Genomic DNA, 22876 nt, shown 5'->3' on the forward strand with positions numbered 1-22876 from the left:
CAGGAGCTATAAAGCAACTTTTTATCCATGGAAGGGAAAGCTTTATCTGAGCAGAAGTAGGGTGTCCCCCCCCTTTTGTCTTTGAAGTTGGCAAAACTTATTATGGCAAATTTAACACAGAAAGAACTTCAGCCTGAAAATCAGTATAATTAAAATCTGAGGTTCGAGTAAAATAATCTATTCAAAATATCAAAGTCCTTCATAAAGAAACATGCTTCATGGAAAATGCCATTCCATATTTTTGGAACAAAATGTTTTGTTTCTGAAATCAATGTATGCATGTATATCTAGGAATAATATGACAAAAACATTTTAAAACTAGCTTAGAAGATAACAGTTTTAAAAGGTTTCTGAAGAATTGATAAAACAGAGAAAGAGACAAAAGCAGATTCACACAGCAACCACAAACGGATGCAACTCCAGATCAAGGGTCACACTAGTTTGTAGTAAAAACATTGCTGTTTGTGCTTGTTTTTACTTTAAATAACCATAATGGAAGAAATCTAATGTATTTTTAATTAAAAATTCCACCTTAATATAATATGCTATGTCATGGTGCTATCATATAAGCTTTGGGATAAATATGCTTATATGGAGTAGCACTATTTTATACCAATTCAAATATAGCAGTCAGATGGAAACAACTGGTAGAAAAGAAGAGGCAGAACAAGCAAAAAGAACAGGACACTTCAGGACAGATTTGTAGGCAAAGCCACTGCTATTGTGTTTTTATCAAAAAAGCAGTTCTAATGACAGGCAGAGTCAGTTTTCAAGAAACATCTGAAAACAAGACCAAATAAGAACACTGGACTTTAGCTGCATCATCTAAAAGGATTTTATGACTGAAACCAATCATTACCATTGTGTTTGCACTTAGTATTTTCCACGCAAACGTTTTTGTTTATATCCTTCATAACCAAGTAAATGAAGTCAGTACTTAATTCCCTAGGAACATTGCCCTTTACATGTTTATTTTTGGTGGGGTGTTTTTGTTTGTTTTTAAACTAATAGAATGACTTCCATTGCTCCCTTGAAACCCTGATGGCCTGATAAGCAAAAAGTACTTAACTCCTGTACCAACTGAGAAAGAATGATGCTTAAATCCACCATTGCTGACAGAAAGAGGCCTATACAGGCAGGGAAGGGTTCTAATGATCATAAAGAAAAGAGAAGGAATACATGTATTGACACAATCCCTAATTCCCCTCCCCTCTCCCCTCTGCTACTTTTTGTGACCTTTATTAGCAAAGGGTCATACAAAAAGGCTTCAATGTTTTTTGATGTTCAATCAGGACTACTTATAAAGGAGGAGCAGCCAAACTTCCATATTTTAGGAATTGTTTTCTAAAATCTTTCAAACACTTGAGAGCCACTGTTCTCTACACAACTTCTCTAGCAAATTCATTCTTACACTTCAGATTCAGTTCTCCCTTGCCATCACATGCTGCTTCTCATATATCCAAGTCAAGACACTGGTGCCTATCTTCTCTATGCTCCCTATCTCCCTCTACTTCCCATTTCTTCAGTTTGCTCCATTTAATTTTGCAAGTACGTTTTTCAAGCTGTACTCTTCCACCCCTTCCACCACCCTGAGTCCCCCGCAAAGCTCCCTGCTCCAGACCCCATAGCTTAAGAAGTCTGCAAACAGCAACTTTTAGCCAATTGTCATTTATAATCATCCTCCAAATATCTTCATACACTATTGTAAGCAGTCAACAAAAATGCAAGTGAGCTCTGCTTGCTGAAGTAGCTCATTATTAAGGAAACCTCTCTCTCTTTCTCACTGGAATAATATAATTGAGTGAATAAGCTGAGTCAGCAGAGTGGAAAGGCAAGTTGTTCCGTGCAGGCAGCTAGGGAGACATGCTGCAAAGTCTCATTAGTTTTTGCCTCTGTTATGATAGAACAGGTAAACACATCTCACCGTTGTAAAGAACTATTTTAAAATACAAAGCTGAGCTATAATCCAGTCATACCTGAAAATACCCACAAGATGCTTTAACATGAAATAAAACTTGAAGTAAAAGCAGCAGCAAGAATGATCTTGCAAGCCTTCACTTTCCATCCATGCCCCTCTTTTCCAGATAGATGCTCTCTCCTTGACAAGAAATTGTATTACTTTGCTTTGAGCATAAAAATGTATTACAGAATCTTAACAATGCAAACTGTTAGAGATTCCCTCACCCTCTTTAAAAACAAAACCAACAGGAATCTCATATCACATCTCAATGCAAACTGAAACTGGAAGAGGAATTTTCTTTCCCTCACAACGTGATCACATATGTCACTTGGTGTCAGAGACCTTGGATTTAGTCAGCTGATATTGAATATGGTTGGGTAGATGTAACACTGGCCAGAGAGACTTCAGAAACTCTGGTTCTCCTCCATTTTCGCTTCAATATTCCAATAATTTACTTTGGTAAGGACTGATCTCTGACTACGTTACCAGTGCTACCATATGCATTTCAGGTAATGTCTTCTCATAGGATACACTCTACAGGGACTAAGATTGGGCACAGAAGGGGAAAAAAGAGTTGGCACAGGTCCAAACTATTTAACAGTTGTAGCAAACTAGAATGCACCATTCAGTGTTTACTACTTTATTATGGGCCTGATCCTGTCTTTATCTGTAAACAGCTCATTTGTCAGTAACTCCCACACCTTAAAGGGTGGTGATGATAGCCGCTATATTCCTTATTCTGTCATACAGTGGCTACTGTTTATGATCTTTTTTAAAGTAAATTTATTTTCCCAGTAATACAGCAAAACTGAAAAAAAAGAGAAAAATGAAACTCCTAATATTTAATTGATCAAATATAGAATCTGATTTTTAAAAAATTTCCAAATTAAAAAAATTTCCAAATTAGAAAAAACCCAAACCCAAAAAACCCCCCAAAACTCAGATTCCCATAAGATGCAGAGAGAGAGAATTGGCTAGAATTTTTTTTTTTAATTAATTTTACAGGCATAATTACCCCCTCCCCTCTAGCACATTTGTTAATCAGTCATGGCATCCCAATTGTGAGAGGTCAAAAAGGTCAAATACACCCAGCTTTCAACTTCAAAGAGGGTATAATTGCAAAGGCTTGTAAGGAAGGACTAGATAGAAAATCAGTGAATCCAGAACCTGAGCCTAAGGCTCTGGATGCTTTGGCTGCCCCATTTATATTCATAGCATACAAACACATCCCAGGAAGACTTGGAAACCCAGTCTGTATAAAATATTTTTAAAGTCCTTAAATATGATCTAAGTGAGTGTCTAACAAACTCTTTAAGTCTCATATAAACAATATTTAGATTATTATAAACATATGCCTTTAACTCTGCCTCAACTAAGAAAAAACACAGCACATTTATTCCAATGACTTTACATTAAATTAAAATAATTGCTATTTATATTACAACTTAAAAAAACAACCACAACATTTATTACACACTCTTAAATTAACATTTAACATCAGTTATTTCCTAAGCCATATATTTCTTGTTTTATCCAGTCTGGTAATTGATTTACTGTCTTATCTTCTAGCAGAAAAAGTCCTAAAACATACGAAAATACACTCAAACCAAGCAGAGTAAAGAAAGTGCTATAAAAGGCATCATTTAGCTAATTTAATCTGCAGAACCAAAGCATTGGAAGCAGAGGTTTTCTTACACTCCCCATTTTTTGGTTGCTGGCTGCCTGGCTTATGAGTACCAAAAAACCTGAAAAACTAACAAATACAGAAAGGAAGTCTTGATGCTTTTGAAAATTCCTAAAAATATTTGTCAGAATGTGATGAGCTTATGACACGCCTAATTAAACTCTAATTAGACACTGAATTGTTTATTCACTCATAGGACAGCAACGTAAAAAGTGTAGTATAACCAACTCATCTCAAAATGACAAATAAACCCAACTTCTCACTCAAACTGTTGGCAGCTACAATCAGAAAAACAGAAGCATTAAAGGCACATGCAAAATAAATTAGAAACATTAACAATGCTCTGAACAACATAAGCTAAAGACAAATTTGAGGAACAGCTTTCTGTTGAGAGTAGAACAATGAAAGAAGAAAACAAAACCAAGTTCCATACAAAACCAGAACACAAACCAAACCTGAAATGGGTCAATGCAGTCAGACGACCCTTGAGGCAGAATATATATAATAGCCATTAGGAACAGTGTGGACATTGCACTTGGACATTTCCTATCTTGTACGCTGAAAAAGAAATGTTGGTATATATGCTTCATCATGCTTCTTTTAGAATAGATGGACTTTACACACCAGTTACTTAAGGGCTTGAAATAAATGTAACTAGTACATTTTATGTAGACAAATATATCCCAGGTGCACACAGGAAATTAGAAGCAACTGAGCACTGGTATATTTATTGCAGATAGGGCTGAATTCCCTTCTGTAAGAAGTCTGTCATGCAATCTATCCTTGATTATCTGCAAAGAAAAGTTACCATCAGGAAACTTTGCATATATTTTTGATAAAAAAGTGCAAGGATCAATAATCATCTGCCAGATTTTTCTCCTATTGAATGCTTTCATTCCCCAACATTCATCAGGAACTCCAACCCTTGAAAAGAGGACTGGTGGTAGAAGACCAAGATGAAAGCATAATTGTATCAGCCTTGGGATTTTTGGGAGTCTACCTGCCACACCTGAGCAGACATTCCTAAAGATAAGAGACTGCATTAATCTCTGGCTTTTATTCAGAAGTATACAGGTAGCTGGAGAAAGTGTACATCTACCATGCCTGTAATATGGGAGATACAGGCACAGCAGAAAGTGTTATATGACAATTGGTATTTGTCTCTGTGACTCCTGGACATTCAAGAAAAAACACTTTGGAAATTTCCAGGGGATGAAGGTAAGTTTCAGGAAGAGTAATAATAATAAAAAAAAATCATCAGCATACCAGTCAAGAAAAAATTACAGACACAAATTTGAGCAGACCGCTACTGAAATTCAGTAGTGAATTTAAAGGGTTTTTTCTGATCCTATTTTTTCACATTTTGTCTTTCTCAAAATAAACATGCAAAACTGCTTAAGATGTACTTTCATCCTCTCTGAAACTATTTCCTCCTTGAGATTTTATCTCAGTAGAAGTATGCTTACTGTCTGAAAGAGTAAAAGATTAAGCAACACACAAGTCCAGGAGGGAAGAGAGGACCCCAGCCTATTTATAAAGTTGGAAATAGATGCCACTAAAATGAAAGCTAAACAATGCTAGTGATAAAAAGAGTCAAAACAGTTTTGTTTTACTGGCTGCTGATTTAGGGAGAAAAGTGCTCACCCAGAGGCAAATGATTCTCATGTTATTATTAACCAAAGCACCATAACAAGCAAATACACACAAATATTTGAGTAGCAAATAAAAATCACTTAAGAAACAAACTGGAGCAGCATAGAAGGAAAATACAAATATAGAAGTAAGAGACAGCTGGTGTTTAGAATTAAATATACTAAACAGTGTTTCAAGAAGTTGTAAGTTACCTTCAGAAGCAAATCCATAGCTTTGTTTACAAAGGAATTGTTTCCTACCCTACCCACCCTCGAGTACAGAGGTGACCCACAAATGTAAAGCTGGAGATACAAACGCAGTGCAAAGTACTTGTCCAAATAATGGCCAACTAAATAGGTGGAGAAACAGCAAAGTAATTTTTTAAGAGCTAAACTGACCAGTGAGGACAAAATGGTGTTTTAGAAAATCCACTAAATGTGGATTGAGTACTGTGTGTACTCAACATTGAACTTGGATTCCACTGCTTTCAAGTAGGAAAAAAAGCTTCCCCATGGCAGTAAAAATCAGTAGATGACATGTCTGAAGAGACAGACAGTTCCAGGATTAAGGTTAAAACCCTCCCCCCCCCGCCAAACCCCAAACACCTTTGGGTGTAAATAGTGTATTTCACCAATAATTTCAATTTTTTTTAGCAATGTTGCTCAAATGCTTGAGAAGTAGCATCTTATAAAGACAAATATCCAGAAGCACAGAACTGGTCACAAGTGAGAGGTGGCTCTTAAGTGGCTCATGTTACACTGGATTTTCGAAGTCTTAACTATGGCACCTGACAGAAGCATAATATACTTGGCTTGTATGTATCTGTCTCAAAATCTGACACAAAAAAAATACAGCACATAAAAGCAAAACCATTTATAGCCTATAACTTAACATGTAAATCAGGTTCCTTGTCATTCAGGTGTCCATGAGATTAGTTTCCTCTTTGCTACAGAAAAAGCCTGACTATGTTCACATATTTCTGTACAAATCACATAGCGCTGCTATGATGATCTGAAAAAAACCCTATAGCAGTACCAAAAGATCCAATACATTTCAGCTTCAAAATAAGTTAAACCATCAGTTACGCTGCAATAAATGAAAAGTGCTTTTCTGTTAAGTAGAAAATGAAAGAGAAAACAATAAAAGTTATGGTATTTCTTTTTCTTCTCTATAACATACTAAAAACATTAGCTTAATTTCTTGGAAATTGTGGGATGGATGAGCCTAGTTATTGGCATTATAAACAAACACAACTTTTAGTATGAAAATAAAATTACTATTGCTAAAAAAACCACCCCAAAATTTCTCAGGAAATGGAAGAATAGTGAAAGAAACTTTGCTTGACCCAAAAGAATAGATTCTTATCTCTGCTACAAATATAAATGTTTGTTCTCTATCAGTTTCTTACTGGTTCTTTACCAGTTCAGTAGACCATTGCTGCTTTCTCCCATCTACCTTCTTGCTATTTCCAAGTCCCTTCACTCTTGCTTGGACACAGAAAGGCACAAGCACATCCTTAGGACTGAGGAGACTTGTCTTTTTACTCTCTTGTCATCAAAATATTAAGAAAAGTTAGCACATACACAAAAACATTTTCACTGTTAACACTGTCAGGTATCGGACCAGGCTGCCAAGAGAGACTGAATAATCTCTTTCCTTGGAAGATTTCATGATCTGATGGAACAAAGCCCTGGGCAACTCCATCTGAATTCAGTGTTGGGCCTGTTTTCTGCAGGAATTTCTACCAGATGACTTCCTAAGGTCCTATCTGAATTATTCTATGAATGCGCAGCCTTAGCTCCTTCAGAAAAGTCTCTCTACATCTCCCTGGAACAGCAGAGAAGCAGTTGTGTTGGCTACAATTCCTGTATGACAACAGCCAGTATTCTCCTGTCATTTAATTTTTCTTCACAATTGCCTTTCTACTGCCACCTATTATTTCTTAAATCCTGTAAGCTCTTTGGAGTTCCCTTTTGTTCTGCATTTGGATGTCTAGCACTTGGAGTCCTGGGTTTATGGGTAAGGCTTCCAGAAAACACAGCAATAGAAATAAAATCAAAACTATGTCCAACCAAGAAAATGACTGAATATCAGACTCAGGTTTGAGGACTACTTAAAAAGAAAGATACACTTAAGTGACAATACACTTCTTACTTTCTTAGTAGTTAGGAAAAACAGATGGAAAGACTAAAACCTAAGGCAACTGACCAAATAGATAAGGCAGGTCTATATCTCCTCCCCCTATTATTGTATTATACTCACGAATGAATACTGCTTGTAGGAGAACATTGAAGGAAAAACAAAACAAAACAAAAAACTGTTCAGGTTTTAAAAGACTGACTAGATTTATACTGCTGAGAGGAAGGAAAGGAATCTTCTCAAATCACCATTCTTCAGACAGTATATTTGATAAGAGAAACAACCATCAGATTTTACTAGAAACAGAAGGGAAAAATATTTTTCCTAAACTGCCTACCTATTTAATGCAGATATACTCTTAGCTGCTAGTTATTCTTTGCCAAGACAAACACAGGCATAACTCACATACTACTTCTCAAAATAGCTTGAGCCATACCTTTAACCTGACATATCAAGATGCAAAAAGCAGCCAAAGCTGTCTGCATTACTTTCCAGTTACCTACTTCTCACTGGCAAACTCTTCTTTTTAGTATTTTTCTCCCATGATAAGTCTGTTTGTAGTTCTGCAGGTAAGTCATGAACATTTGTCTTTTGTGGTAACAAACACTACAGAACCAAAGGAGCAGGATTTGGGAGAGGCAGAAATATGGCACAAGAAGAAATAATTTTATTGGCTTATACATCAAAGAAGCTGAAGTTCAAAGTGGTGAAGTTAAAAAAAACAAACCAAAACATAAACCAAAAGCCAACAACCTTCCAGTTAATTCTCATTCACTGCATTGGATTATTCATCAAAATTAATAATATGGCATAGGCTCCAACACTGTGCACTAGCTGACAAGCAAATCAGAACATCTGATGAATGTGTTAAACTCCCGTGCTTGGAAGTGACAACATAAATGCCAGTAACTAAGGTTTGGTGGGTATTTTCTTCCTGCCTAAATTTTAAAGAGGAAAAAAAAAACCAAACACCTTGGGCAGGAGAAACATGCAATCTGACCAACTATCCCCCCTCTAGATCACTTACTAGGTCACTTCGAGGTGCTTCCTGATAGTCTGCTGAAAAGCAGGACATTGAACTTCTTGTGCCATTGGTCTCACTGGCTTGCCGTGGAGGCTGTGCATATTGCCTGTATGTAGCACTCTTCGGGGTCCAGCGAAACAGGTTGATTGACTCACGAACACAACGCTCAATATCAATCTCTGATCAGGGATTTAAAGAAGAAACAAGAAATGCAGGCATGAAAAATAAGTAAAGTCAATTAACCTAGCTATGACATTCCTAAATATACACATATCCATCTATACCGCTGTCTCTCCCTGCCTTAAAGGGTATGTAGTTTTCAAAAACATTTTCCCATTTAAAAAAACACTTAGAATTTTTTAATGAAAAAAAGACAAAGGAAAGACATTTTAAGCATTAATTTTAATCCCTAGTTATGTATAGAAATCTGTTTAAGAGAAGTGTAGCAGAACTTTAACCAATGCAACGACAGGAACATAACCGAAGCCTACTCATTGTAAGGCACCTTCATTAAGTGTCTTTGCAAGTCAGACTATTGACTGTTAAATGTAAGTACATGGTAGTACATCAAAAATACATTTCATGCAGTGTATGGACATCAGGATTTTTTGATTAGCTGAGTGTCTTATTTGTCAGTTAAATACTGCTACAAGCCAGACAAAGCTTTCAGTTGTTGAACTTTGTGTGGCCTGCTGGTGTAAAACAGGAGTTCTCAACACTAAGTGTCATGTATGACAAAATATTACTCAATTTTGGAGGAAAGCAGACACCCGCCAAGTGGGAAACATCCCAAAATAAGCTGTGGTCAAATAAAAATTACCAAAGCATAATGAAAACCACATGCAAAAGAAAAAAAAGTTAACTTGTTACAAGTATCATTTTTTCTACACTAAGCATTCTCCATGCATCTATTTTTTAACAAGATGTAACATAAAAACCATTTACTTTTCTATCACTCTAAAAAGACTAGTTATCTTTTAAAAAAGCCTATAGTTTAGCACCATAAAAAGGTTAGTTTTGCACCTCCTGTTGGCAGTCTCATGAAGAGAAAAATTACCCTAGCTTGCATTTTATAACAAACCTAGTGTAGTGCATCAGACAAACAATGGGTATATTAGCACTTCTAAAGTTATGAAAAAGCTGAAAGCAGAAATTGAGATTGTCAGAGTTAAGCACTGAGACAGACTATCAAAATATTTTTCCTAGAAACAAGTTCTGTAATTTGAAAAGGAATCCACTGAGAGAACTGGAAAATGCAGTAATGGGTTTCCCTAAAAATGATGACCAGTTCTCACATGCCAGGGTGTAAGTAAAAAATTTAGGAGTCTGTTGTTCTGTGATTCTTGGCTGTTTGGTTTCTCATGTCTTCTAAGCAGCATTTCAGGAGGACAGTGTCTATACTTGAAAATAAAATTCCATGGAATAAGAGGGAATTTTAAATGGTTTGAGAGGGAAGCCATCAAAATCCTAACACCAATTTACAGCCTACTGATTAATTGATCTGCTTCTAAGTAACGCAAAACAAAAATATAACAAGACAACTGTGGTGTCCAGAAATAATAATAATAATAATTATATGTATACACATAGTCACATCGTATGCATATATATGGAATGGTCATTTATCACCCACAAGGGAGACAAGACTATTGGTAGTGAAAGAATTTACTTGCATTTTTTTTTTTTAAAAACAATTAGTTCCATGAGTTTAAGACTACATTAAACTGGTGTAAATATTTACAGAATATTTATTAGCCACATTGCATGAACAGGCTTCACACTTGAGTAACCTTCAAGCCTGTCTTCACCCTTTGTTTGAAATTTTGGCTTAAGAAAAATCACTTCCTGTCAGTAACGAAAATGCAATGCAATCTTTTGCAGCCTTGTTGGATAAGATCTTTTCTACTCTTTTTGGTTAATAAGGCAGGGTCTGCTGTGCTACTTAAATTCCAATTTCTTCCCATGCCCTTTCAAATATATGACAAATGATTCAGTCTCCGATTTGATGTCCACCTTCCGTTATTGCACCGAGACTTTGCATTCACACAGTATTAGTCCTGTTTGTACTCCCAAGTACAAATTCCCTGCTCCCAAGTAACTGTGTTACAAGCAAGAAAACATTAAAGCTTACACATTATTAAACACATACTGTTGGTACATAAGAAGTGTAAATATATCCAGTCAGTGCCTAGATTCTTGAGCAGGACTATGAACAAACAAACAGAGAGTACCTCACCAGGATGCCAGACTACTTGACACGTTCAAACATGAACTGCTCTCTTCTGAGAGCAGGCTCTGCACAAACCTCAAGGCATCAGCAAGAAGTGAACAGAAACACTTAGAAACAACAGAGAGGGCCTGATCACTCATGCAGACGTTTCATATAAGATCTTCATGCTCTCCAAGGTCCCAACACTGGGCTATTAAGTAGTTTAAAAAGCATGTACCTTTTTTTTTTTTTTTATTCATATGGTATCATTAACTGTGAAGTCTGCACTGAAAAAAATTAAGCCTAACTTAAACCATAATATAAATTATATACAAATAAGATCTCATTTAAAAATTTAGTACATCTTCAAGCAGTCTGGTTTTCAAAAAGTGCAGAGCACCTCCATTACAAAAAGCCAAAGTTGACACTCAAGTACCTAGGAACTAGAAATCACAAGTTTCGTTTTAAAATATTTGTTTTAGGAGTTCTGGCTCAACTGAGCTCAAGTATTTCACAGTCAAGCAGCAATCAAGACTTGCAGGAAACCATTGTAATTGGCACCAGCCAATTACTCCATTACTTGGCATCAAAAGATTTTTCCTGAGATTTCTAAATAGGCAAATAATATGGGAATTGAAAGAGGTGGAGGTTCGGAAGTAAACAAAAAGTGATCTAACTAATATTCTGGCTTTACTATGGCCCCACCCTAATATTAAGCCTATTGAAATGTTTTGCTCCTTTTCAGAATTAAACTTCCTGCTTGCTCTAAGGTATTAACCATTTTGCTCTGTTTATGTGAAGTTATCACTCCCTACCAAGATGCTACCTCCCTCTGTCAAGTCTCTGAAAAGGACAGCTCAGCCTGTCATAGCTGCTTTTAAAGCTACATATATTTAGTGTTTATTATTATAGATACAGGAGAGAAGTAGACTGCACTTGAAATATGTTAAAAAGAAAGCATCACGATAAAGGCAAAACACCTGTGACAAAAGCACACAGACTTTTTTATTTTTACAGCAAAACCGGATGTGCACACATTGTTCACACCAAAAGAAAGAAAGTAATGGAGAAAAACATAACACAAATGGTTCTCTCTTAATGAAAATGTACACAGACCAAGTCTTTGTGTGCATTTAATAAATTCCAGAGCCTTTTCCTTGGGTAACAGGACACCAGTTAAGAAATTCAGCCAAAATAAACTGCTTCTGCATTTTGGCAACTGCCCAGAATTATGGGCTTGGTTTGACCTCTCCATCACAAATACTTTATTACTACCCTACCAGGCAACATCAGCTTTCACCGTGCAGCCACATAAATAGGCCAGAAAACCTCTCTGTGTTATAAAAGCAGGGAAGCTGAACAGGTCAGTCAGTTGGATCTCATGATTACTGCTCTCAGAAGAAACAGAGGTGAAAGGCCATAAACCTTTTCTTTTCTGATGACATACAAAAAGATACACTAAGCTTGGATATTTAAAAGGACAAATCTAGAAAGAGAAGTGACATTTTTAGCCAACATCTCTGTATCTATTACTGCTAGAAGGTTTCTATAAATGAAAAGGTCAATGCAAAATTATTTCTTTAATTATGTGTATCTCTATTAACAACACTGGATATACACACCCCCAAAATATATTTACAATCAGAGATGTGCTGCTAATGTACATTTTAATCACATAATTTTAACACTGCAGTATTTGTGCAGCTCATTTTAAAATCCTCCTCAATTAACAATTAGAGAACTAAAGATTATTGGGAAGACCATTTATACCTGTGCAGGCAAGCACACACATTCAGCATAGCAAAGATATAGACCGATACCCTATAAGGCACCTTGCTCTGTCAGCAATATTTTGCATAATTGTAAAAGGAGAAAAAAAATCTAGTGCACACTCTTGTTTTCTAAGCACTAGTCTAATCCTGAACAAGTTATGCTCATAACTTCAATGAAACACAAAAAAAAACCCTGAAGGAAATATTTTCCTGAGACACCTTTGTAAAGAGAAAAAATAATAATTTGCCACATCTAGAAGCAAAGCTCAGGCAAGAATGGCCTGAATTTTTGTTTTTTCATGTCTAAAAATGCTAGTATGTTCGATGGTCTACCTTCATGCAGTTTGATTTTACTCCAGGGTAAAGGTGTACAAAATCCTACATTACTAACAGGAGGATTATTCTATTCTCTGAGGTCCTCTTTTGCTATGAAAAGCACATACAGGTTCTACTAAGAAACAGAAGGCTCAAGCTGCACCTCAGACTGATTTTGAGACATGCATTAGGAAAGTTCTACTGAGGAATTAACTTTTCACCTTTTTTATAAAATACCATCTCTTGAGACAGACAGTCCTTCGCTAAAGGATATACATTTGATTTTCTTCCATCAGTGACAACTACAAACTAGCAAGAACACTAATATGAATAAAATAAAGGATTTTTGTATTTTTTTCCTTAGTGTGTCACCCACCACAGCATTTCTCTTTAGTGTCAAGAAGGTAGAATCTATAAATAAAACTGCATTTTGCTCATACCACTACAAGTGGAAAACATGAATAATTAAAGAATTCACAGCTTCAGGTAAAATGACATAAATCTTACAGAGTTTGACACCACCAAACAGCCTTGGTGAGCAGGTGTGCCCTAACAAATTGCTCTGCTTCTGTAACAAAGCCAGCTCCCAACCCACAGTTGGCTGTAAGCCATTAATAAACCTCCCCGCCGCCGCCCCCCTCCAAACCCCCACTTACCAGCAGCTATGCACAGTTCCTGCTTCATAAATGTTATTATTTAGCAACAATAATCTCCAGGAATTGCATTATAAAATACACCTGTTACTTGCATCTAAAAAAAAATCATCTAGGGATGAATATCTTCAGAAATAGATGCTGCTATAAATATGTCAGATCTACATCTTTCAAGAAAAGAAAACTAGAAACATGTTTTCCTTTTTGCTTCTGATGTCTTTTGATATTTCCAATCCAATTTTTTTTATGTTCTAGTTATAGCACCATTATCATAAACTGCAGCATAGGAAGTTCCACCTGAACATAAGGAAAAACTTCCTTACTGTGAGGGTGACTGAGCACTGGGACAGGCTGCCCAGAGAGGCTGTGGAATCCCCCTCCCTGGATATGTTCAAAAGCCATCTGGACAAAATCCTGGTTCGTGTGGTCTAGGTGTCCCTGTTCGAGCAGGGTGGTTGGACTAGATGACTTTCAGAGGTTCCTTCCAACCTCAACCATTCTATGATTCTGTGATCATGCACATCATGTGACAGAGAGCAAATTACTGTTTTTCTTCAGATATACTGTAATTTGAAAAAGCAGTCCAGCTTCACTAACGCCACGATAAATCACCTTGCAGTGTCATCTTCCATGGGGGACAAGAGTTTTGAACTTGGGCAAGCTACAACAAAGCCACATGGCAAAATTTCACATCTGAAGTTATGAAAAATCTTTCCTTTTAAAAGGAGCTATTATGATGTGTATTCCTCAGAGCCTTAATCTAAGCAATAGGACATTTTCAAAACTGTATGATAAAAGGTAAAATCCTAATCAAAACAGTATATTACCTTTTTTTTTCCCTACTGCTCACTGTCACATGGAAGATCCCACTGTATCTCTTTCAGTCTCTTCAAAGTTGGTGTTTTGATCTCAGAGTTTACATTTTTATTTGAGAAGTGGTGGAACAAATGGGAACAGACACCAAACACCCACAAACTCAGAGTGGGCTTGGCGGTCAACTGACATTTCTTCCTCCTACCAAATCTTAACTGACTAAATGCTGAACCACCAGAAATTCTGGCACAATAAAAGCATATGGATCACAGATGTGGACAGAAAAAGGATTTTCAGGAAGAAAAACAACAGAAAGTAAAATAGTAGCTACCTGGGGTCGGATACGTATCTAGAGTTCTCTGATGTGCATTTAGTTCTGCTGCTGTCAGCAGAAACACATCATTAAAAACTACACCATACATCTTAGTGTAAATTTCCCCTATTTTTTATCTTTAGTCCATTTATGAGCTAGATGTAAGTCTTCTAAGCATTTATATGGCTTTCATCATCATGGGATTCAGTGTTTTGGCATGTTGCTAAAAGAGCAACTGATAAAATTGTTTCTTCCACATTAGAGAAACTCTGTCCCTTGGAGAATAATTTTTGTGGTTTGGTGACAGATTTTTGACTACATGTTGCATCTTAAAGCTACATGTCTGTGTCTCACAACACAGAAACCTCTACATTTTCCACTTTAACAGTTTTACTGTAGCTCCCCGTTGCACTGGATTGCTTTTCCATAGTCACTCTTTCTGGACTTTCCTATCTGAGGCCAAGGTTCTTCCTTTGGAAGCACTGACTAGCCTGGAGTCAGCAAAAAGATACCTTCCTAAGGTGCACAGCATTAAAAGAATGGACCCTTAAGTCATTCCAAAATCACAGAAGATGAGATTATTGTGTGAAATAACTTACAAGGATTATTTGAAAGTATGTTTTACCTCTTGTCTAGGATTAGTGTTTACCTATTCTCTAATAGCATCTGTCCCCATTTTTTGGTAATGTTCTATCCCTTCTCAAGGCCATAATTCATCTCTGTATGTCAGTGATGATATTGGTATGGATCTCCGGAGGAGGATCTGTTTGCCAGACCCTTTATTGCACTCATTCCAGGTGGGAGTGAACTGGTCTATGGGATCCTTCAACTGTTTGCAAAGAGCTGTACATATCTGGGTGCGTCCTTCCTGGGTCTGTTTCCTAAAAAAAGGTGCTGGTGACTTCGTACTGCTTGTACAGTGGGTAATGAACTTAGTAATCACATCAAGCTACAATAATAATCATTTTTGAGTTGCATAATGTACATTATCACACAAACGTATAGCAAGATGTCAAAGACAAAGCAAAACTGCAAGTTTAAAAGTAAAGTTACTTACACAGTTGGCCCTCAATGCATGAAAAAGCCTTCTGGGCTTTAAATTTGCTCATACATATGATGCAGACATATCCAAACTGGCTTAGTACAAGCTAGTACTGGTCTGAAAGCAGAGTCCTGCCTCTATTGTTGGCACCTCAGGAAATACAACATAGTAGTGCCAACCCTTACTATCCGCATTTTCCTGACACATTCTCCTGCTGTGTGTGAGACTTCGATAAAGGAAAAACAAAGGTAATGCACACTGAGTTTACCCTCTCTGCATCACCCGAATAGGATGAAATTTACTAAATCTGAAAACTACACCAAAAAAATTAGCAGTGACTCCAGGTTTGGTTTCATTTGTCTGTCTCAAATAATATGCCCTAAATCTTCTCTGGTATTTATATTGTTTGAGTGAAATTTATACTTAATGGAGCTCCTTAAACACAAGGGGAAAAAATATGAAAGAACAAATGAAAAAGAATTAAAACCCCCACCTTGGAGTAGTAATTTCCTAGACAATTTAATTCTATTTATGAATTAGCAGTTACTTATATGTCACCTTTATACAGCCGCACGAGGAATGAACTAAGACATTTGTTGCTATAGCAACAGTATTCTTAATTAACCAATTATTTTGTCAAATGCTTCAAACAGATTTCCTAATATGTTAGAATATTGTTAAAGCTATATAAAAACAAATTAAAACTTTGAATAGAGCTCCCAAACAGCAAGTAATGCCCAACTGTATTTGCTTTATATATAAATTAAGGCCAAAGCTTTGAGACAAGCACTGGAAAGGGTTTTCAGAATCAAGTAATCAATAATGGCACTGTGTCCCTTCTTTTTCCTCACATCACCAACTTTTTAAACAGTAATAGAGACTATGTTATATGCAGTGAACTGGAAATAAAGCAGTGTGGTTGTTTTTTTGACTTTAAGTATACATTTTCCAAAATAGCTACTGTAAAAACAAAAAATCTTAAAAAAAAAAAAAAATGTTCCACCAAGTTGCAAGACTGTAAAATAGCTTTATCAGTCAGGAAAGCAAGTCACTTTCACTAACAGCCTGAGATAAACCATTCCAGTGCACAGAAAGCTTAGAAACCACAGTTTCTGACTGTTAAGCAACAACTGATTTTAGATTGAAATTATTGCAGATATTTTAAACAACTATCTCTTCCTCTCAGACCCAGTTTCAGGTGAACGTTGTTTGTAAATGACTATAAGAACATTCTAAGGCATGGAATACAGTTTATTTTAACTAAAATAAGAGAAGTTCTGTTTGGAAGACTCAGGTGACAAGCATAAGCAGTCAACACTTCTAAACCCAAAATAAGACTCAGGTCAGAAAAAGAAGATACAAGGGTATGATGTTCAAAGAAGTTACTGATTACCCAAGTCTCAGCTAGACCAACAACATTTATTTCACACTAGGATTGTCTTCCATCTTCATTCTTTTTTTCCTTAGTAGTTAGTTTATGATATGCTTTGGATTAATCTCATAATGTTCAACTGTGCCACTGCTGACATCCAAAATGTTGCAGACACCACCAACATTAAAAAAAAAAAAAATCTTTTCAGAAATTTGGTTTCTTTTCAGAAACACTATTTTAGCAAAATGTTTCCTCCCAGAGTATCAGCAAAGTTGTCATAAACTATAATCAGCAGAAAGCATGTACATTATAATACTACAGATTTTAGTGATTTAATTTTATTATATAAACAGATGTGTATTATGAGAACTAATGTGTTCTTACACATGACCTCAGCACAAAACCCTTCAACTGTCAGTAAATCAGCTGGTTCCAGATAAATTGGAATACATAATTTAGAAGCACTCAAGGGAAAAAAAATAGGGAGAAATTACCTTAGGCAAGAAAATAAATATTAATGCATTTATATTTAACTAAGACATACACCTAATAGATGGGGGAAGAAGGAAGGTGGAGAGAGATAATCTTTTAGTTTAACACTCACCTTCCAGACCATCTGAAGATATGCAGTGTAATTTAATAAGGACATTTTAAAATGAAAAAACCCACACCATAAGGAATGACCTCATTAAATTTCTTATAAATTGAAAATATAGTAGCAATTGCATAGTACATACTAAACTGAAAGGTTTGAGAAAAGCAAAATTTTGAAATCGATGCAGATGTTCAAGGATATACAGTGAGAGACAGAATTGATGACAATAATATTTAGAGAAATCAGAGTTTCATCTGTGAGAACTCAATTAACTTCTCAGAGACTGATTTATGCAACTATGAACTTAGCCTCAGCCTGGTTGCTGCCATATCCCAGACTACTGCTAACCTCTGTGAACTCTGATGTTGTGGAGACTGCCATACTTAGGCAAGAACTTTTAAGCTTAAATACTCTTCCAAACTTGATTCTCTTATTCAGTTCTGAAAGAAAATGACTTCTGTTTAAATGAATTATGAATTATGGAATTGCACACATGATGTTCAAGCAGAGCCCACTAAATCTGTAATTAGCCCAGGAATTAGCCAAAAGTTAAAGTCACCATAAGAAATGCCACACAATTAAAACAGTCACCTTTTAACCAAGAACTTGATTATGTTAGTAAGATCGTGGGTTGGAGAGAGAGAATTAATACAAGAAGGTAAGTATGTTCTGGGTGCAGTAGCCTTTCAGTTCATGTGTTATGTAAATATTAGTCCATCACAAATGGAAACACATCTTTCAGTTAACAGGGCTTACTCAGTTAAAATGCATTCTACTGTCTCACTAGAAACTTGCCCACAAATAAGATCCAAACTTCATGATTGACTACTTTTTTTTTCTTTTTTTCCTTTTTTTTTTTTAAAAAAAAAAAACAACAAAAAGAAGCAACACTTGCTTGTATGGTTGGCTCAACCACCTCTCACTGAACAAGACAGAACTTCTTGCACAACAATAATGCAGCCTCCAGTCTGATTTTGAGGGTTCTTTTGAAAGCTTTACATTTCAAATGGAAATTGATTTAACATAGAGCAATTCCAGCGGCTTCTATACTGCTTTCCCTAATCCTTTTACATTAATTACTTCCATAGCAAAAGTTTGTTTTTGAAAGGAAAACAGGCTAGTACCAGAATCAAAGTGGAAAAGCACTGACCAGAACAGCACTAAATTTTTTCCACTAAGAAATTCCTACCAACTGGTTTGTGTCTATACGTGGCACATCTACAAACAGTTGCTTACTAACTGTTTAAAATAATTCTAAATTTCACAAGAAAGTGCTCCAGCCTTCACCTGGAAATAGTAACAAGCTCATCCAATTCTTGCTGATGACAGCAAAAAGACTTCTACTAAGTTGATCAAGCTGTAGTTAAGACCTACATACTCTGACAGTGAGTTTGTCTAAATCTACCATGATTTCAAAACACATGAGATTTGTAGTATATACTCAGGTGCAAGCACATACTTTCTTCAGCAACACACTGGGGAAGACAGAGGGAAGAAATAGTTTTTTTCTGTACCTGGCAAGTCTGAAAAAAGGAGAATGCATTCATTGAATCCATTAGCCAGAAGACGATCCCTCAGTTGTTGAAGTATTGCAACTCCAATACAGAATGGGAAGGAGGAATTTCCAAGCAGCAATGTATCCCACAGGTGAAAAATTTTGTGCAAAGGAAAGACATCTGCATGGTGAACAAGCACAATTTTTTAAAAAAGCTGTAAGCATAAAAGTTGATAAAAACATAGGCACATATGCACACTCTTAAGGAGTTGCCTATATACTTTTTTCTTCTCCCATCTGAGGGTTATTTCTTTTTTATTATGACAGCAAAAAGGACTCAACCTTTTTAGAAACAGGTTTGTCTTCATATGCAGTTTGATTACTCTGGAAATCATCAGTGTCTTCTTTCAGTATTAATTACTTAGAAATGTGCAGGTTTTCAGATTTCAAACACACAAAAAATCAGGTAATTTATTTTTCTTTTGGTACAGTGCAGTTATGCATTAGGACATGCATATCAGCTTTTCCAATAGAGCACAGATATCAATGAACTAATCAGTAATCTCAAATATTTAAAATTAGACAAGAAAGTTAACAGAATAGACTAAAAATTGGTGGAATAAAGGAAAGACAAGGAGAAAGGCCTTTAAAAACAACAACATTTTATGTATAAAGCTGAAGGTGGTTCTCCTAAAATCAGCTATCCTTCAACTAAATAGTTCTGATATTTTATTGCAATTCATTGCCAAGGAAACCACCTCCTTATTTTTCCAAAGGTGGCGATTCTCATGAAAATTTTAGAATGGACAACTGCAAGAACCAGTGCTTCACAGTCAGATCATTAGAAACTGCAATCAGAATCTCACATTAAATTCTTTAATATTTAAACAGAAAAATCAGAGAAATAATCCATCAGCTCTTCTCACCCTGCCACTTTTTTTTTTTTTTTTAATTCCAAGTCTGCCAACGTTGACATGAAATGAAAAAAAATCACGGACATCATTGAAGAAAGAATATTTTGAATTGCTTTCTAGACTTGCTTTATTAACTTAATCCTCTTTCATGAATAGCTCACCAAATTATAAAGCTCTGTTTGTTCCTAACACCCATGCACAAATATCATAGTAAACTAGTGATAGAAGAACAACAATGTGTCAAGGTGCAATAAAAAAAGCTTGTTTTGTTGGCCTTCAAAAACAAAGTTAACTCTCTTTCTTACATTATCTGGGTGAGGGCAGGGGAAGATGGTTTGGGTTTGATTTTGTTTTTTTTAACTACTATTATATCTTTTTCCAGTAGATAACAGCTTCCTTTGTGCACTTCCTAAATACTTGACATGTAAAATAATCCAGTTCAAATGTAATATAATTTTTTTTTTAAATAAGAAAATTCTATTTTATTGTCAAATCAGGGCAGAAAGTATGTAATAGGCACTGTAGAGACTCAAATCACACCACGCATCCTTGCAAATTACAAGCAACCTACTAAATGATAGACACATCATACCAATTAGGAAGGCTTTAGCTGAAAAAGTGAGAAAAATTATGCTTAAGAAACACAAGACCAATTAATCAGACAAAAAGAATGTGTACTCACGTGTAAACATTGTAAGGAACCAAGGAATAGCATAAAGCTGCAAAAGGTGGCGGTGGTGGGAAGAGAACAAAAAACATGTTTTATTAAGACCAAAAGTTATTTGTAGACAATTGCCTACCACATTAAAAATTGCCTAGCTTGGCATGAATGTATTTAAAATGGGAAACAACTGCAGTGGCAGAACCACTATCACACAACTTTTAGCCCCTCAGAGAAGCTTTTTCTTCCCCCAGATCCCCATTCTCATCTCTTTCAAATTACTGGTTTGTCATAGTGCATTGAAAACAACAAAATCAACCACCACCCTCAGTAGGCTTATGTTTACAAAAAATATCCCCCAAAGTCTTAAAGAACTCAAAAAATCTCCTCTATTAAACTGTCACAGTTCTCACCCAGCGATATATATCGCTAAGTGCAAATTAGCGAAGCATATCTGAACAAGCATAAAAGAAATTGATTCAATATATCTTTTTGATTATGGAAAAAACCCTGGTTCTATATAAATAATTAAAAGTGCAAACCACAATGTCCAACAAAAAAGTTAACCACATCTACTTTTTTCTCCTATGTCAATATTTATTAAAACATAGACTTATCAGTGAAAGACAATAAGAACAGTTTCATTCTCAAAAGCATACAGTGTCAGTTACTAACACCTTAAGTATTTATGTTGTTCTACTGTGACCTTTAAAGGCAGATGTCATCTGAAGAATTTGAGGCTGCTTCAGCACTTACACAACTATGAGGCTAAGAACTTGAGCTGCTGCAATGGCTACAGAAAACCTTTAGTTTTTGCAAACTTTCACACTCATGACATACTACAGAGAAAATTCAGTATGTCTTAGAAGAGATAAGAATTTATGACACTTTTAGAGTGTCTCAATTTTCACCAAAGTATTTAGCATGTTGAAAAACCCCACAAATTAGGAATGCAAAAGCAAGATGGTCATTGTTAAATTTTACTCAGTTGCATAGGTAATGTGCTCTGCTTTCCACTTGTGAAGATTTACAGTTACACATAAAGCTTAATATATTACTTTTTAGCTCATAAAAAGTGCAAATTAGTCCTCCTATTAAGCCTTTCCTGGAAGTAAGCAAATGAAAAGCAGAAAGCATAATTGATATTATGTTAATAAATTACTACTTATTTCGTAAACTCTTAACTGGGTTGTGGCACTGATTAAATGACACATGCATTTGCTGAAAATCTCTTTAGTATAGTGCACTCTAAATTTTATTCCTACATCTTCATCTGAGCATCTGACAGTATCTGAACCATACTGTCGATAAAAATAAAAAAGCTGTGATGACCAGACTTGTTCACCACTTTCAATATTCAGGAGGCTTTTATGAAGGTTGTCCTCCAACCCACCAATTGATTTTAAAGGTTCAAAACCCAAACCAAATCCATTTCTCTCACCATCTTCATATTATAATACATTCATGCTATTTCCTCTGGTATATCTTTGTCATGTCTTCAACACATGGCTCTCTACTGAATAATAAAATAACATGTTCCCTGAAATATCCCCTACAGTGTTTTTGATCAGCTAATGTCTGTTTACCTGCTTGCTTGTATGCAGTATCTTGCTTTCCATGCAGCAGGAAAACAAGTATTCCTAATGGCATGAGGCTCCTCTTCGCTTGGACGTCATTACGCAGACGTCATTTTGAACTACATTACTTCCTTGGTATTTAAAAGCAATTATTTCCTCCTTTTCATATATTTTATTAAACTGTTTTACCAAAGCAGATCCACACTTTCTCCTAATTTCACAAACATCTCTATCTTGTATGCATCTACATAGAAATACACAAGAAAATACACAAAATTTGAAACATTGAAGAGATTATTATAAGGTAGCCACAAGGCAAAGCACCACTTTGCTCTGAACCATCCTCACCAAATCTAACAACAGTGACATGAAAAGTAGGTCAAACTACTTAAGCAGAAGGTATCAGGCAAGTTTTTATTGAAGGGATTTTTCCCTCTGATTTTCATAAACATAATGTTCTAAGACAAGGAGGTCTCAGTAAACCTGAAAAGGTTATGATTACTATCAATAAGTAAGCAAAAAAAAAAAAAAAAAAAAGCCACAACACTGGTGGTATTATTCCACCATGCAAGTCAAATTGAAAAACACAGACAAAAAGAACTGCACTGACTTGAAGTCCTCAAATGAACAGGCTACTGAATTTTTAGAGTTAAATGACTGTACTTTTAACATACTATTAGTCAATAGTGCCCTCTAGCACGCACCG

At 35.8% G+C, this 22876-nt stretch overlaps 1 protein-coding gene across 1 annotated transcript in view; it reads right to left on the reverse strand.

Annotated features, from left to right (window-relative positions):
- TBCK (TBC1 domain containing kinase) overlaps window positions 1-22876 on the reverse strand; it is a gene marked incomplete at its 3' end in the record, with an annotated part of 85719 nt that overhangs the window by 9899 nt on the left and 52944 nt on the right. Inside the window, exons 20-22 of the mRNA XM_010170203.2 lie at window positions 20615-20651; window positions 19038-19199; window positions 8443-8618 (exon numbers count right to left, since the gene is read on the reverse strand). Of these exons, the coding sequence (XP_010168505.1) occupies window positions 8443-8618; window positions 19038-19199; window positions 20615-20651 (375 nt within the window). The remainder of the gene's footprint in view (window positions 1-8442; window positions 8619-19037; window positions 19200-20614; window positions 20652-22876) is intronic.

This window comes from Antrostomus carolinensis, unplaced genomic scaffold (genome assembly GCF_000700745.2).
Source record: "Antrostomus carolinensis isolate BGI_N321 unplaced genomic scaffold, ASM70074v2 scaffold5076, whole genome shotgun sequence".
NCBI lineage: Eukaryota > Metazoa > Chordata > Aves > Caprimulgiformes > Caprimulgidae > Antrostomus > Antrostomus carolinensis.